Genomic DNA, 17632 nt, shown 5'->3' on the forward strand with positions numbered 1-17632 from the left:
AAGTGGTGATCGTGGCTGTCCTCTCGAGATTCGAACACTTGTCGCCCACATAAAAGGCTGTGTCTTTAACCACTACGCCACAGGGCTGATCACTCGCGGTGTGTCAGTATAGCAAATTGACATTATATAATATTGTCATGCATTAACATCACGTCAAGTTTGAATATTTCATTAGACACCATTAATCATTCGTGTTAAACTGAGTAACGTTTCTTATTAAGGTTACTTCCACCACAAATAGTATCTATGATACTGGCCATTTTAAAAGCTTATTAGCCAGTAATATGTCGCTAGATGCCATTACGCAGTTTGTTAAACTTTGTAAAGTCTTATTAATTTTACCACCACCACAAATAGCATCTATTAACTGTATGGCTTTTGCCACTGGCCGTTTTAACAGCTTATTAGCCATTCGTGAAAGACATTGAAACAAAAACTACAGTATCAATATAGGTGACGATAACTGACTTTTACTTCAAGTGAAAAGACGAGAGAATCGTGTAGCCAGCAAAGTGTCTGTCTATCCTGAATAAATACTAATATCCAGCAGAACTGTTTTACTTCAGGCTTCCTATCACGTAGCTACGTAGGGTTGTAGCCAGTGAAGTTTTTGTCTGTCCTGAACCTCAGGCATAATGCATTTGACTGTTACAGGAGTTGAACTCGGGACCTGTTGTTCTGTAGCCCGCGTCTCTAACCACTACGCTATTTAACACGGACTCACTCACTCAGTAAGAGACATTCGCTCTTCTAGGCCGGGTCCACTTACGCGGCCCGGCAAAAACAGCTGCTGCATTACTATTAGCTAATGGTGATTTGAATACTAAATACTATAAATATATTTTGTACATTTGATCTTTGTTGGGACATTTCAGGATTTGGGTAAAATTCATTACATTTTGAGATTACCCAGGCCTTTTTCAGATTTTACTCTGCAGATGGTATGCAGTCTGGTGTCATTTTAAACCTCAGAGATCGATGCAATAACACAAAAACCTGGAGCCATACTTAATCAGTAAAATAATTCCAATGGCTCATGTTGAAGCCAGGAACAACTACAAACTCAGCATACAAAACAGGGCTGTTTGACTGCATATGATGAAGCCTAGGGCCCCCGGGCTGATATTTATGCATATATTTTATTAATTTATATAAATAAATAAAATCAGTTATGGGCTGATATTTAATGTAGCTAGTAGAACATACCAGATGCAATAAAACATTTGGTTCTGTCTTTTTCTTTTTCTGTTAGTCAACGACTAACCACGTCAGCAATAAACTTTGAGATTGGTGACTAGTTCAGCCAGCCATCTGTAGTTGGAGAATTGTTTGGCAGAATGCAGACAGGAGGGACGGCGAATGTGCCCAAGCAGAGCTGACATCCATTTTTGTATTTCCCACTCAGATATTATAAGGCATTAATCATGGCAAACTATCCTGAGTTGCAAGAATTTAGCTTTAAAATGTTGAATGAAAGTAATCATGAACGTAAATCCCAACAGTGTAAACGTAAATCCCAGAGTGCACTGAATAAATTCCTATGTTCAAAATTCCCATTTTACCTCTACTGAGGGTTTTGAAAGCTTTAATAGCAAATGGCACTGTCAAGTTCATCATAACTTATTTCATACGTAGCCTTATAAACTGCATTCCTGACTCCTTTTTACTTCAATATTATGTTTATTATATGAGTATTTGTGTATAGTGTTGTTCACATCAATTCAATGCATAATTTGTTTAACCGACACAAAAAAATTTCACCTTTTGAAAGTGTATTTTGCTTTGTCAACTGAAGTTTACCAACGAATGTTTCCTTCCAGCCTTTCTTGACATGTTTTTATCATTATCTTTTTGTCTTTTTATGAAAAATCATAGTCACCACAACATCTTTAACTACCAACCACATTAATGTTACACATCCTGACAAAAAGATTAGAACAACAAAGAGACTGACAAAAAGACCATTACTAAAAAACTAACAGATCTAAAACCCAAAAGACAAAGACCTACACACAGATTGACAGACCTACAGACAGAATGAAAGACCAACAGACTGACAGGCAGATCAACAGACAGACACATAGACAAAGACCAATTGACAGTAAGGCTGCTTTATACTGTACAAGGCCATTACAAGGTCTCCCTTCAGTGAGGTAAATCCAGACAGCAAATCTTTCCCCACAGCAACATTTTGCTTCCTGGCAAAAACACAGCACTTTCAGTCCAGCAGATTCGGAGGCAATCACTTTAGGAAGCTGCTAAAGGCATGGCTGTCAAGCTGGCAATAAAATGTCCTAACTTACTTCAGCTCACAGAAGAAATTATTTCATGTGCACTCAACAGCCAAAAAGCAAAAGAGAGTAACTCTTCAGAAAAGTAATGAACACAGCATTAGGATTATTAAGATACACTGTTATATTAGGCTAACATTAAGTCCAGTCAGTGGGTGGCAGACAATGTATTCCCTTAAAACCATTGGTTCAACAAATTATTTAGGAATTTTTTCAAGGAACAGTATTATTAGTTGGTAAAAAGTTACATGATTCCCCTAAAAAGCAGTGCTTTAACAGCCAATATGATTTGAGTGGGGTTTCATTCTATCAAAGAAAAGAGAAACTTCTACCTTTAGAATGCATCCAGCACAAAACATTCCTGACATGTAAGGGAGCTAACTGTTCTCAGACCCAGGGGATGTCTGTTTGACAACCGCAGGACACCATGACCTTAATTTTGGTTGAGAAGTATTTTTGAATATATGAACAGTACATACAGTACGAGTTAAAGGTTGGTGCATGCCATTTCTTCAAGGGTGTTTCTTTAGTTGTACTATTTTCCTCATTGCAGCATAATAGGGAAGACAGCAGAACTATTAAATACATTTCATACAGTAGATTCTTCAAAGTAGCCACCCTTTGCCTTGATGACAGCTTTGCACACTCTTGGTGCACCTAATGTATTTAACAAGTAGAAATGATTTAACAAGTATGCCAAAGGATTAAAGAAGAGCTGCGGGGGCCGCATAAAGTAGCAAACCCTAAAAGGGAGCAATGACGGTACGCTGCTTTACTCAAGGCCAAAACAAAATCTATCAATCTAGTAACCTTTCAGTTCCTGACCCAACATTCCTAACAGCTAGAATTGGGACCTCTACTCAGCAACAATACAACAAGCCTTTAACAGTAGGAGGACATATCCGTAATCTCTGACTATACCAAACCCAAAAAGATCACTAACAGAACTGTTTTGGTGGTTCTCTCCCTCCGGCATACATGATGCTGCTTCTCATCAGCACAGCTTTTTTGAGACTGGCCACGGATCAATAGTCGAGCTGTCGGAGGATGAAGGAGCATATCCGATCCAGCTGGGAAGGCCACAGTAGGTTTCTCCAACTGAGAGATTGACAGGCTGAGTGCTTATCTCCCTGGGAATATACTGAGTCCAGACAAGTCATTGCTGCAAGGGATACAGGTGTTACTGTACATGGGCTTTTAATTAAAAAGGTTGCAGCAAAGTGAAGGAGATTAATTAGCCTAATTAAGAGAACATGTATTAGGAAATTAACTTCCTCTAGATCCCAGAATAAATAAGCCAGTGAATAAGTAAATTAAACGAACAGAACAAGTGTTGGGAACACCGTGCATGTCTTAAAACTGACTTTAGAAAGGTGGATAACCTCCAACAGCACAGAAGTGCTTAATTCATTACTTTTATACAGTATACACACAGCTGTACATAAATACCGTAAGGTCAATCTAATAAATATTTTGGAATGAACCAACTGCTGTAGGCCACTCCTGTAGAATTATAGAATGTACTCATTCTAATTTTGACATTGAACAAGAACAACATTGAAACAATTTATTAGAAAGTGCATGTATACATACAAATGGAGGTTCTTGCATGTCTATTTTAAGCAGTTTGTCTTGAAATCCGAAACTGAAACCAATCCATTATATTCAAAGATGCATATGTTTATTTTTATTTATTTGGTTTTAGGGTGGGGGTTGTTCACATATGGAGGCAGTGGAGACTGGCGAGGGGATCAGATGGCCGGAGGTTTGGGGTATAATAAGTAAACATGGTTGTGGGGCGCACATATCCCAATTAATCAAGCCAAAAGAACAGACTCCCAGCAGACCAGCAACAACAAAGACCACAAGACTGCATATGGACAGTCATGGAAACGGACCAGGCACATTTGCAGCCTAGATTTGTTTCTCTCCTATTGAACACATGTCACTGTCTATCTTGCCTTGGCTGGAGCCTAACTATTGACATGACACACCCCGCTTAATGAAAATAAAGACAGTGCCTCTCTAGCACAATGCCTCTCTAGCACCTGTCCACCTTCCCGGGGACAGCTTCCTGTAACAGCTGCTGTCCTGACGAGTATTGATCGTGACACTGAATGGCATTTTTGTTCATCCCCAACATGTATCCCGGTGAGTCAAGATAATGCTTTAACCGTGTGCCCCGAGAGAACAAAATGAAGGTATTCTCATGTTTCAAAGACTAACGTTTGGAGGGTTACGAAAATCATAATGACATCCGCCCACAAGGTACGAACACAAGAGGAACCCATGGCACCTGAAACTGAGGACAGTGGGAGAAATGGAGAGAGAAAAAAGGTTGAGGGGGATGATAGTGAAAAAGAGAATGCCAGAAAGGCCGGGGGGAGGAGGGAGGGCCAGGGGGGAGGAGGGAGGGCCGGGAGAACAGATGTTCCTGGCACTCAAAACCCACCAGCATCAACACAAAATAAAGCTTGTCGGTAAATCATCCTCATTAAAGGAATATTTCACATCTGCGACTTCGAAATGTGTCGACCGCGTGCGCTCTTGTGTTGTGGTCAATCTCGATGACATCCGCACGGGCAGGCAGCCTTTTGGGAAATAGGATGGAGGGTGGGTGGGGGATGATGGGAGGGGGAAGGTTTGGGTCCGTCTACAAGGGGAGGGAGGTCCCAGTCCCTCAGGCTCTAGGGGAAGAGACAGATCAGAGGCCCTGAATAGCCCTCGTCTTTGTGAGGTGATAATTAAAAAGAGTGAAAGCTAAAAGGAAACACATGAACAGGATGTAACGACGGCTTTTCGACTCCCCTCCTCGGTTTTAGATATTAAAGGAAAGAATTGGCACAAATGACAAAAAGAGAAATCTTTTGAGGCCATGTGGTTTGGGACAGGCATTCTACCAGCATACTCAGGTCCTTTTGAACAAACATGATGTGCTTGGTTACCCTATGTTGCAAATAAAGTCTTATCATCAAGGCCTGTCATATCGCTTTTATTCTGACTTTTTAATTTTTACTGTAATTTTACCAGGTAAGCATGCTAAGCATGTATTCGTATTTACAGCAACAATCTGGGAGCAATTAGAGTTAACAGTTGCTCAGGGACAAAACGACTGGGTTTTTAACATCGTTGGCTCTGAGATTAGAACCAGCAACCTTTCGTTTATGAAACCATATGCACTCAAAAATGTAAGTCGCTCTGGATAAGAGCATTTGTTATAAAATATATACAAATTAATCCCATCTCTTTGCTTGCCAGGGAAAATTCTTACATATTCCAATATTTACACTTGAATGGTGGTAGTAGTACATAAGTGACAATACACAAGATAAATATGGTCTTGGTACACAATTTGGAGGCTAAAAAAGCAGGGCCAGCCAGGTGCTTCCTGTTTCACGATTGGTTCTTGTTCAAGGAGAATAAAAAAAAAAAAGAACAATTAGATATGACTTCTTTCCCCACTAACGGGAAACCACCAAGAAGTTAGACTTGCTAGAAATGCTTCAAGCTGCTGTGTTCGAAAGCTGCCTGTTTGAAAAATAGCATCCAAAAAAACTATTTTTACTCCACACCTTGTTTAAAGCCCCTGCCAAACCCATTCCTCCCTCAAACAAAATCATAATGACTTACTGATGCATTTGTAAAGTAAATGATTATAAACAGGTGTGCAACAAGGAATATATCGTTCAGACAATGATGTGGCCCACTACCCACTCATAACATCAAACTGCATCTGCTCTTGATAGTGGTTCTCACTAGGGTTTGACAGGAAGCAGCGTTGTGGACATTAAAAGCACAGTGGATTTCAAAAATATACACACCCTTACTGAAAATGATGCTTTTGTTGTGAATGTCAAGACAAATCATGTCAGACCTTTTTCACCTTTAAGATCGTATAACCTACAATATTTGTTGTAGTTGAAAGAATATAGAACATTATTTAAAAGCAAAAGAATTGTCAATGCATACAGCAGCAAGTCAGTTTGTATATGTCTCTATCAACGTAACAAACCTGGATTTAACTATTTTAGCCCACTCTTCTTTGCAGAGGAGTTGGGAGAAATTGTGATATCTCCTGCGTACATCCCGCTTCAGGTCAGTCCACAGATTTTTATTGAACTGAGGTTGGGTTTCTGACAGGGCCATTTGAGGACAATGATCTGCCTTTATTCAAGCCATTCATTGGTTGACTTTGCTGTTTGCTTTGGTTCATTGTAGGGATGTGCACAAAAAATATTTTCACTATAAATCCTCAGCTTTTGTCGTCGAATAGTCGACCCCACCCACTTGTGCCAAAAAGGTACTACAGATATGCACAAATTGCCTTACATTAGCTAACGTCTGTGTCAATGTTTTCTGGCCATTACAACAAAATACTAAATGTATTAGACCATCTAGCCAGCTTTCCAAACGAAACTACAATTAATATATAGACTAACAGAGTTACATTACAGCCTGCATTAAATCAGACAAACCATCCGATGTGTTCAAGTTCCAGGAATAAAAAAATATCCTTGGAAGGAAGCTAAATAGTAATAAGTTATTTAAACAAATTATATAAACAAAACAAATTTGGCTAGATCCAAGATGTTAACAAAAATGTAAAGAATCATTAGGCAATGTCCATATTATTATGAAAATGTATTCTTATTTAGAAAAATGTGCATGTCCACGTGCTCTCTGAGTAGACGAGTAGGCTTACGTAGTCTGTTGACTTTCAGGCCTGCAGCCCAGAAAACCTTTTCAGCCTGTACAGATGTTGCTGGGATGCACAGGTATGCTTTCGCAAGCCGTGATAATTTCATGTACTTGGCCGTTAGCCAGATTTGTATAGTTTATAAGAAATAATCCATTATTACTGCCACCAAGTAAGTCAATCAGCAGTACAGATTTTGTTTGGTTATTTCAAAATTTTTATCAACTTGCCAGTAAATGCCATCCTTGTTGAAATGTCGACAATATGACTATTTATTCTCAGCCCTAGTTCTCTTCAAAATAAAAGCTCTTGCATTTCACCTTTCTGGCAGAGTGCAGTAGAGTTTGGGTCAAAATACCTTAGTTTTATCCTCTTTCCTGACCAGAGCTGGTTGCCGCTGAAGAGAAGCAACCCCATAGCAAGATGCTGCTGCCACCATGTTTGATAGTAGATACCGTGTACTTTGGCTAATGAACCGTGTTGGTTGCCCCAACATGTATTTAGGGATGAAGGCCAAAAGGTTATGCATCTTCTCCACAGGATTTTGAGAGATTGAATGTCTTGTTACAAAATGGCGCAACTTCCAAAACAGAATACATCGATTTTTAGCCTTTAAGTACAGCCTTAGAGGGAGAATGTTTTTCTATTAATTTATTAATTCAATGACATTTTGTAAAGATTGCAGATATTGAATAGGTCCAATGTTTCAACCTTCCCTGTAGAACAGTGTCTCCCAACCTTTTTCAGTTACTGTACCCCCAAAATGTTTTTGCACTGCTTTCAGTACCCCTGAAGTACCCCCTCATGTTAATTTCACTAGTAAGTCTATGGTGTCATGAGTGTTTTCAAGTACCCCCTGTGGAGATGCCAAGTACCCCCAGGGGTCCTAGTACCCCTGGTTGGGAACCACTGCTGTAGAAGATACATATTGTCTTTCAGCGAGACCAGTAGAGAGGACACAATGTAATCCACTAACCAACATACAAGTATTTCTAACAAGCTTTCATTACTGGTACATTACAGTGAGGGAAAAAATACTTTATCCCCTGCTGATTTAATACATTTGCCCACTGACAAAGAAATGATCAGTCCATAACTTTAATGGTAGGTTTATTTGAACAGTGAGAGACAGAATAACAACAAAACAATGCAGAAAAACACATGTTAAAAATGTTCTAAATTGATTAGCATTTTGATGAGTGAAATATGTATTTGATCCCCTCTCCATCAGAAAGATTTCTGGTTCCCAGGTGTCTTTTATACAGGTGATGAGTTGAGATTAGGAGCACACTCTTAAAGGGAGTGCTCCTAATCTCAGTTTGTTACCTGTAAAAAAGACACTTGTCCACAGAAGTAATCAATCAGATTCCAAACTATCCACCATGGCCAAGACCAAAGAGCTGTCCAAGGATGTTAGGACATGATTGTAGACCTACAAACAGCTGGAACGGGCTATAAGACCATATCCAAGCAGCTTGGTGAGAAGGTGACAACAGTTGGTGCGATTATTCGCAAAAGAAAGAAACACAAAAGAACTCTCAATCTCCCTCAGTCTGGGGCTCCATACAAGATCTCACCTCGTGGGGGTGGCATTGATCATGAGAATGGTGATTAATCAGCCCAGAACTACACGGGAGGATCGTGTCATTGATCTCAAGGCAGCTGGGACCATAGTCACCAAGAAAACAATTGGTAACACACTACGCCGTGAAGGACTGAAATCCTGCAGTGCCCGCACAGTCCCCCTGCTCAAGAAAGCACATGTACAGGCCTGTCTGATGTTTGCCAATGAACATCTGAATGATTCAGAGGAGAACTGGGTGAAAGTGTTGTGGTCAGATGAGACCAAAATCGACCTCTTTGGCTTCAATTCAACATGCCGTGTTTGGAGGAGGAATGCTTCCTATGACCCCAAGAACACCATCCCCACCGAAAAAAACATGGATGTGGAAACATTATGCTTTGGGGGTGTTTCTCTGCTAAGGGGACAGGATAACTTCACCGCATCAAAGAGACGATCGATGGGGGCATGTACCGTCAAATCGTGGGTGAGAACCTGCTTCCCTCATCCAGGGCATTGAAAATGGCTCATGGATGGGTATTCCAGCATGAAAATGACCCAAAACACACGGCCAAGGCAACAAAGGAGTGGCTCAAGAAGAAGAACATTAAGGTCCTGGAGTGGCCTAGCCAATCTCCAGACAAGGGTTTTGCCACCAAGTACTAAGTCATGTTTTGCAGAGGGGTCGAATACTTACTTCAATCATTAAAATGCAAATCAATTTATAACATTTTGGACATGCGTTTTTCTGGATTTTGTTGTTGTTATTCTGTCTCTCACTGTTCAAATAAATCTACCATTAGAATTATAGACTGATCATTTCTATGTCAGTGGGCAAATGTATAAAATCAGCAAGGGATCAAATATTTTTTGATTTTTTCCTCACTGTATGAACATTTTGCATGCAACAGTATCCTATCGGCTTGTGCTGTTACGCCTTTGAGCAAGGCTCTTTAAATCCCTGAATATTTTCCAAAAGTGCTACAAAGCCAAAGATCCTGGCTTCCAGTGTGTGTGTGACACAGCTGTCTTTTCCTTCCACTACAAAAGTGTTTGATGACATTGACATACACCGCTCTTCCACACTGCTGTCTCAATATTATGTGCTATTTATTTGTTCTTAAAAATAATCTCCTACATCCGAAACACCCTCTAACTCTGCAAGTCAATACTAATTGATGGTAATGCACTTAGGTCACTTGAGTCAAAGGAAATGGTACATGCCCTTATAATAAAACGTCCTGCACTCATCGAAAGGACATGGCGGGTGTAGAGCCCGTGGCCTAGTGGTAATGTGCTTGTGTCTCTAAGTACTGAGCCCTGCCAGACACAGGGGGTTTGGATCCCTGGCAACCACTTTAATGGCTGTCAATCTCTTTGCATCCAATATCAGTCCGGACAAAGTACGCATTCTCTAAAATGTTAAAATAAAAAAGACATGGTGGACAAACAACATGATCACCTGAATGCCATCACACACAAGTTACCCCGAAATGATCAGATACATACTTCCACTCAATCCAAGTACAATGGGAATTCATACATTATAGACACGTTTCTACATTCTTGCCTCTTTATTGTCCAATGGCACAAGCAAGGCAATTCCTATTACCTACCAGCTAAAGGCATCTGAATCATGGATGTCTGCACTGAAGTAGATAATACTGTCATTAACCCTTTACTCAAAAGAGGCACGTTCATACTCAAACTCAGACTAAGAGTCGACCGTAGCCAGTGGGACGATCCGAAATTCCAAACGCAAGGACTAATGTTGCTTACTACAGCAAGAGGTACTAAAAACACATTACAACCCTTTCTCTTTGTCTTTCGAGCCAGACGGTTGGCCCAAAGACTACCTCCCGGCCATACTTTTCATTCAGGTTTTGTTTTCATTTAACCTTTATTTAACCAGGCAAGTCAATTAAGAACAAATTGGTATTTACAATGACACCCTGGCAAGAGGCGTAAAGGCCTCCTGTGGGGAAGGAGGGTTTAGAAGAAAAGAATGTACGAAACAGACAAACCCAGACATATGCACTGGCAAGAAGCACTACTACAACAGCGAACAAACAGTGGATGTGTCTGTGTGTGTCCAGGCATGCTTCTGGCGTGTGTGTATTGACATGTCCAAAGTAACACAATAAGGCAACGCAACTTGTGACATCAGGGGACAACTATAAACATCTACATGCCTCCACACCCTGTTTATCTATTTTGTATTTAACCCCACTATGGACACAAGGTCATGTTGTTTTAGGTTGGCTTGTAGGAAATTCCAAGAGCAGGGGGCTAATGAAGATACTTTTTGGACAGTCTGGCAGCATATTCAAATTCTAAATTCAATTCTACCCCCTATGTGTTCTCCCTGCCTATGGTTATGAGTGCTAATACATTACTCAAGCGGTATCAAGTGATCTTAGCTTGTATGCATTTTCAATTTGAGTTAAACGATATATACACAACTGTTTTTATACTAAAATAGTGTTATGATTAACATATTTCGGTACCACCTCCACTCTCCTATCTCTTTCAGTTTTTAAAAGTCTAATGCCCTTCAACGCAGACTAAGAAAGGCAATGTCTGTGATTGAAGCGACAGGCTTGACAGTTGCAGGCCACCCACATGCAGGGGTGCTAAATATGTCAGCTTTCATATACACATGTGGTGGGGCAGACTGTTGTTGTGCAGCCCAGGGTTAACAACATCTGTGTTCTTTCATTCACCCCTAGCCAGGTGGGCAAACCTACCACCAAATTCATTTCTCATCTCCACCAGGGCTGCATCACAATCTTACACTCCATCCATTTCCTTAAAGATACATTTTTTACAACCCACACACATTTTTGTTTAGCCTAGTAACAACAACAACAAATTCAACAATTACTATCAGCATTAATACAATGAACCAAAACATCTCTATTGAAGCAGCAATAAGAACCTATTTGCTGTATTGACTAGTGGTTGTATTTTGTATAGTAGTTTGTGTTGCCATATCGGGGTGTCATTACTCCCATAAACATTTGTGTCACAGGTTACTTGACCCCACTGACGGTTGCCGGCACACGGTGCCCACCTTTGCAACCCTGTGAGCTTGGCACCAGGAGAGTAGCATTGCCTGGTGATGGCTCTCCACATGTTAATGACCTTTATTGAATGTGTAAATGAGACAACAGTAAATTTGGCCAAACGTGATATTATGTGGCAAGATGTCAAGATGCATCATTCATGATACGGTGTCGGTGATAACACCATGAACAAACTGATACATGTTGGTAGCCCCTCCCCCACTTTTATTCTTGGGGACAATGAGCATTTTTGGCGTAGCATATATCGTATGAACAACTAAAGTGGGTGACTCTTCTTATAGTGCACGATTAATTTGAATCACCCAGTTACGATGCCTAGTGAAAACCTACATACGATTATTGCACAGCTGTGACACCTGCTGCCTTCTCTTAAAAAACGATGTTCCTTTTATCTACACAACCTGCATCACGATGTTCCTTTTATCTACACAACCTGCATCACGTTTCCCCAAGTGTTCAGTTAATGTGGTGGATGCACCGTTGTCAGCAAACACATCTGTAAATTATTTTGAATAGGATTCTACCTACTCTTAGGGCAACATTACGTGTTAATAAATGAAGGTGTATCAAAACTGCTTAAGTGTCAGAAAGAATGCCTTCCCCTCCAGTGCGAAAGCCCAGGTGAAACCTTTTGCTTGAGCAAGCTGTGTAATAAGAAGCTTGAATGCATGGTGAGTTGCACACCCAAGAATGCGTCAAAGTTTACCTTCAAAAGAGTTGCTGCAGCTGGGCAAGGCCATAATCCTACATTTTGTGTCCACAAAAATCGATTGAATTTAAACTGCATTGGTTTTGGGAATTACTGATGGACAGCACTATTCAAACTTTCTCTGAAATGTTCTATAATTTATCTCAACCGACAATGGACCACTTAGGAAAACAACACCTTTTTGGTGGTTCTTTGGTATACTTTTTTTTTTTTATTGTCACTCAGCTATTCCAGGAGTAGGTCTGAAGGCCCCAGTTTTTGAATATTGTCTATCTACTATAAAATTAAATGCATTCAAATAAAATTTATTGAACTGGATTCCTCATTGAACTCAATCATTAATCCATTGAATTTTTAATTTGTATGTGTAAGTAATACTGCAAAACGGAATGGAATAGAAATTAACTGACTGGCCTTAGATAAAAACAGATTGTTTTGGGTAAATTTAATACAATAAATGACAGAGGGAAACCCTATTAATTTTCAAAATATTGTGGTGGCATTATCATGTCATGGGTATGTCTGGCACTACAGTAGCAGGGACTGGGGAATTTGGCATGATCAAAATAAATATGAAGAAAGCAAAGCCCAGGTTCTTTGTGGGTTTTTCATATGTGCCTACGATAGGTCTTCTTGGAAGATCCACATGCCTACCAAGTGTACATCTCCTGGCAGAGGATAAAGGATTTTATCTGAAAATGTCCCTGATACTTGGTAAAGTTCATGATGCTTAACAGGGGTCACATAAACAGATGAAGCAAAACGGTCCTGTACAATTTCTTTACTGTAGGTAAGAAGTACATATCTGCATGTGATTCTGTTTTTCAACAACCAAATAACAATATTTTCTTGTCAACTGACATTTTTTATTTATTTTGTATAAATACATAATAGGGCACAGTATTTGGATTAAGCTAATATATTATTTTTACAGTATTTTTTGCTTTTCTTTATTAAAGGAAGGAGGCAATAATTATATGATCTGCCTATATTGACATTATTTGAACATGAGTTGTCAGCCAAACCATAAGCATGAATATTCCACAAACAATGGCGTGCTAGGTAGGTTTTATACCCTTACCTGTCCTGGGACTGCTCCTCATACATCCTCTCCTTGCCTTCTTTGAAAAGCCGGATAGCCCTTTTCGATTTCTTCATTAAGCTATCGATGTAGACCTTAAAGAAATCATTCTCGCTAAGCTGAATCAGTCTCTGGATTTCTTCGTATTTGCCCAGTATTAGCCGCAGATGCTGGTATGTGTCAGGTAAAATATCCAAGATGTATGGGGGGCTGTTTTTGAGCTGGAGTCTTGGGTTCTGACACAGGCGAACCTGCAGAAAAGCATTTTCAATGCCATCAGTTATTAGGAGTTTAGTTGAGGAGTACAATCTGTTAGTGTTGTCCTGCCTATAACTACAATTGCAATTTCCTTTAGACATTAAACTTAATGTATTGTATGACCAACCAGCATTGTGTTTTGACCAATGAATAAACAACAAATAATGTGTCTAAACATGTGGGGAGGACGAGCAATTCAGTTTTACAGGATACAAAATTGAAAGTATATAATTTAAACCACAGCTGAAGGCTGAAAGTCAGTTCACTGCAGGTTTGCGGAAGCAGAAATTCTTCAATTTAATTTAAACGTACCACTTTGTCCATGAGTTTCCACGTTTTCTCAACCGTTCTGCGGTCAGCAGCTGCCTGTTTTGGTGGTCCTACTGCATCCTGGATGGCATCAATAATGCCTAAAATCCGGCCTTTGCGTTGGTTTGGTCCGCGTCCACCTGGGTTACGGCCACTTAAAGCAGTTGCCATTGTCTTTACACTAAAATAAACAGAAAACTTTTCAGGATCTACAGTATGGTAACACTTTCCATCAGGCAAAATGCATTATGATGTGGTTATAATCCTCTGAGATTTGTCATTCCTTTATCATGTCTTTATCTTGTAATAACAGTCCTCAACTACCCATATGTGACTTGAATAGGTTAAAGATACATTGTTAGATTCACAAAACAACAAAATGCTCCTATTTCAGAATACATTGAAAGAATGGAGATCAGGGAAACCGTTCTCAGGTTCCTAGACCACGTTCTAAAAGCAGGGACTGACAATCCAGGTACTAGTTTTTAAATATAACTGTGTTCATATTTTTTTTTACTTTTATAAACAATGAAGCAATACAAATTAGTTATTTTTGGGTTAAGACAGAAAAACTGCTGAGCTCATGGAGCATTAATCATTTATGTTTTGCATCTTCAATTACAAATTAAGTAATTATCAGTAGTTAAATGAACAGATTCACAGATTGCAGAGTGTAGCTTTTAATAATTTGATACGTAAAGAGATATAACATGTCCTGAACCTTGTAATATGACATTATAAAGGCTCACACTGTGTAAACACAGCGTAACTTCAAAAAAACACAAATTAACGTCTTGCAAGTGTACCCTATGACAAAGAAACAAAAGTCAACCATGTATATAAGGCCTATAGTAGGCTATAATTGTGCTGAAAAGTTGCCAAGTCTACTCTAAGTTAATTTAATATTTACTATTTACATAAGGTGGCATGCCAGACAAATGACCAACTGCTGAACCATTCTGTTACAGGCCCACTCCTCAACTTGACAAATGAAAAAAAACACAGCTCAACCCTCCACTTGATCTGTCATTAAGCTTAGGGATGAAGAAAACTCATGGAAGATTACTAGATGGCTGTGAATGCAGGGGATGAATTCCTTACAAAAACGTTTTGAAACAGCAGTAAAAATGAATTAACTGCAACCAAAGATTTTGGATACTATAACTACAGAAAGAGTTCAACTGATGTTGAACTGCAGTTCAACTGTGAAATGAACACAAACAAAACCCCAAACATATTTTGGATGCAGTATATGCATTGATAATACACCCCATATTGTACTGCAGTTATTCTGTACTATAAATGGAAGATGTGACTTCAATATCCATAATAAAGAATCTGATAAAGGTAGCTGCATATGCATACAAAATATTAATATTTTGAGTAGAAGCCCACGAGGAATGTATACATTATACAGTAACTATAGTTTATGGGGCATAAGTAGTTGGCTATTCAAACCTCTAAAATGAGTAGGCTATATTGTTGATCTAAAATACCAAAAGGGCAGATAAACGAGTGGGCCTTTAAGTTTTGAATCAGCAAAGAGTAGGGTTCATTACACGGAATAAGTAAACGAGCCTATTACACAAAATGAAAGTAGCTTTCAATTTTTTTGACAACATTGTGGCGACTTGAACATATATTCCACACTCGTGGACAGATTTGACGTTCACAACAACATTTCTCAAACTTTAAAGAGTACAAAATACTGATGTTTACAAAAGAGCTCTGCTGTATATGCTAAAATAAATTCAATTCGCAACGTTATTCCATGTTTCGTGAAGAACAGTGCAGGCTTGAACTTCATTTAGTTTATAATAGTTGGTGATAGTAATAGTTTTAACTACAGATAAATAAATCCTTAACTTACTGCGCACCACACAGGGAATGTCGATGGAATGATTGTGGTTCGAGGCTTGAGGAAGCAGCAACCCGACTTGAAGTGACAAATAGAGAGGAAATGTACGTGGAAACTACCACATATCGCTCGACACGGTCATTCGGAATCAATCATCTCTCTTTTGTCGTTCCAAAATCAATGTTTATAGATACAATTCCATTTTCCCGATCTGAAGGGTTCAGTACAATCAGTTTGCTACGTGGAAACGTAATGAACTGTGGGCAATGAGAATGATTATACGTCCCACTCCTGACATCAGTGGAACTGGTAGGAGGGGCAGTTGGCCACGGTTAGAATTTCGCAAATAGGCCTATACATGTAGGCTGTTTTGCAGGAACCTATAGAAATGTCCCTATGGTTTAAGTCCCGTTCGCGAACTGATGGTGTCTCCTCCACACTAATACAAATTATGCGCAAATCATCAATCTCACAACGCCCAGAGAAGTGTTTAAAGTCTTAGGAACCTTTAATATTTAAATTCCCATTGCAACTGGGCCTATAATAAACAGCTGAGGTCATAACGTCGCAGATAAAACCTTTTTCTATTTTTTATTTCCTTTTTGTACTGCTAAATATAAATAAAAAATAAAAACTTAGGAAGTGTGGAGGTTCCAAATAGTTAATTGGGTCACTTGAGTATTTGTCTTTTATTTGAATACAGTTTGATATGGCCTTTGGTAGTCCAGGAGTCGAAAGCCTTGTCTCCAGTACGTCATCTGCCGCTTGAATCCGACACTGCATAAAAAAGAGACCAGAAATCCGGAAAATTCCTTGGTAGGGCATAGTTTTTAGGTAGTTACTTTATGGCCACCCTTTGAGAGTATCATTTTGGTGTCATATCGTTTCTGTTGTATTGGTTTTACATGCTGTAGGTAGACACGATTAAACCTGTAGCTTTAAGACTTATACATGTAAAAGTATTGTATTTCGAGGTGGAATATTGATGCAATGTTGGGATATGTTTCATCTCAATTTTGCAGTGTTCAAACATTTAGTCTCAGTGGTGACAGATAGACCTAATCTGAAGGCCACGCTCTTAATAGGCCACTCCCCTGGAAATAATATATGGATCACATTAAAGATGGATTCCAGGATTTTTGGCCACTGGTTGTAAAAGCAGCACTGTTGAGCCAAAGCAGGTCCCTGAATAAAATGTAGTCAAGTGTGATATGTGACCCTTGTCATCCAAACAACTCTTGGAAGTTCTTGGCTTAATTGTACCTAGAGACCATGCACATGAACAATATATTACACAACTAGATAAAAATGTAAGGTTTGAAAAAAGTATCCTGTAAAGTCCCAATCTGCTTCTTTAAAAAGACTCTGCTGATCAGTCAACCCAACAGATGGGTTAATCGAAAATAAAAATAACCTAGAGCATGTGTTCTGTTCACTATTTAACCTGTACTGGGTTACCATATAAGTGTGTTAACACAGTTCAGATATGGTATTAGTAACTCAATGTGTTACTTGGTGTTTTGAATAACTAGTTGTTATGAATGCCTTCAAAAATGTACACACACAGCAGTATTGATGTGGAGATAATTGTAGGGTCAAAACTGTTTTGTAAAATGTGACAAAGATTTTGTATACCTTTATTTTACATTCTACCAAGTACCTTGATTGTTCTGCAGTCTAGTTCTTACACTCCTTAATGGAAAGACACACAGATCTCTGTTGGAGGTCTGATATAGATATGGACCCACATTGAATGCATAGAAGGGTGCATTTGGCATTGGTT

At 39.2% G+C, this 17632-nt stretch overlaps 1 protein-coding gene across 3 annotated transcripts in view; it reads right to left on the bottom strand.

Moving 5' to 3' along the window:
- cblb (Cbl proto-oncogene B, E3 ubiquitin protein ligase) overlaps positions 1-16133 on the bottom strand; it is a 124141-nt gene extending 108008 nt beyond the window's left edge. For all 3 annotated transcript variants that reach the window (XM_010901758.5, XM_010901759.5, XM_010901757.5), the window contains exons 1-3: positions 15862-16133; positions 13995-14172; positions 13425-13675 (exon numbers count right to left, since the gene is read on the bottom strand). In XM_010901758.5, the coding sequence (XP_010900060.2) occupies positions 13425-13675; positions 13995-14162 (419 nt within the window). In that variant the 5' untranslated portion in view covers positions 14163-14172; positions 15862-16133. The remainder of the gene's footprint in view (positions 1-13424; positions 13676-13994; positions 14173-15861) is intronic.
- Between the last annotated feature and the right edge of the window lie 1499 nt (positions 16134-17632).

This window comes from Esox lucius, chromosome 7, assembly GCF_011004845.1.
Source record: "Esox lucius isolate fEsoLuc1 chromosome 7, fEsoLuc1.pri, whole genome shotgun sequence".
Taxonomy (NCBI): Eukaryota; Metazoa; Chordata; class Actinopteri; order Esociformes; family Esocidae; genus Esox; species Esox lucius.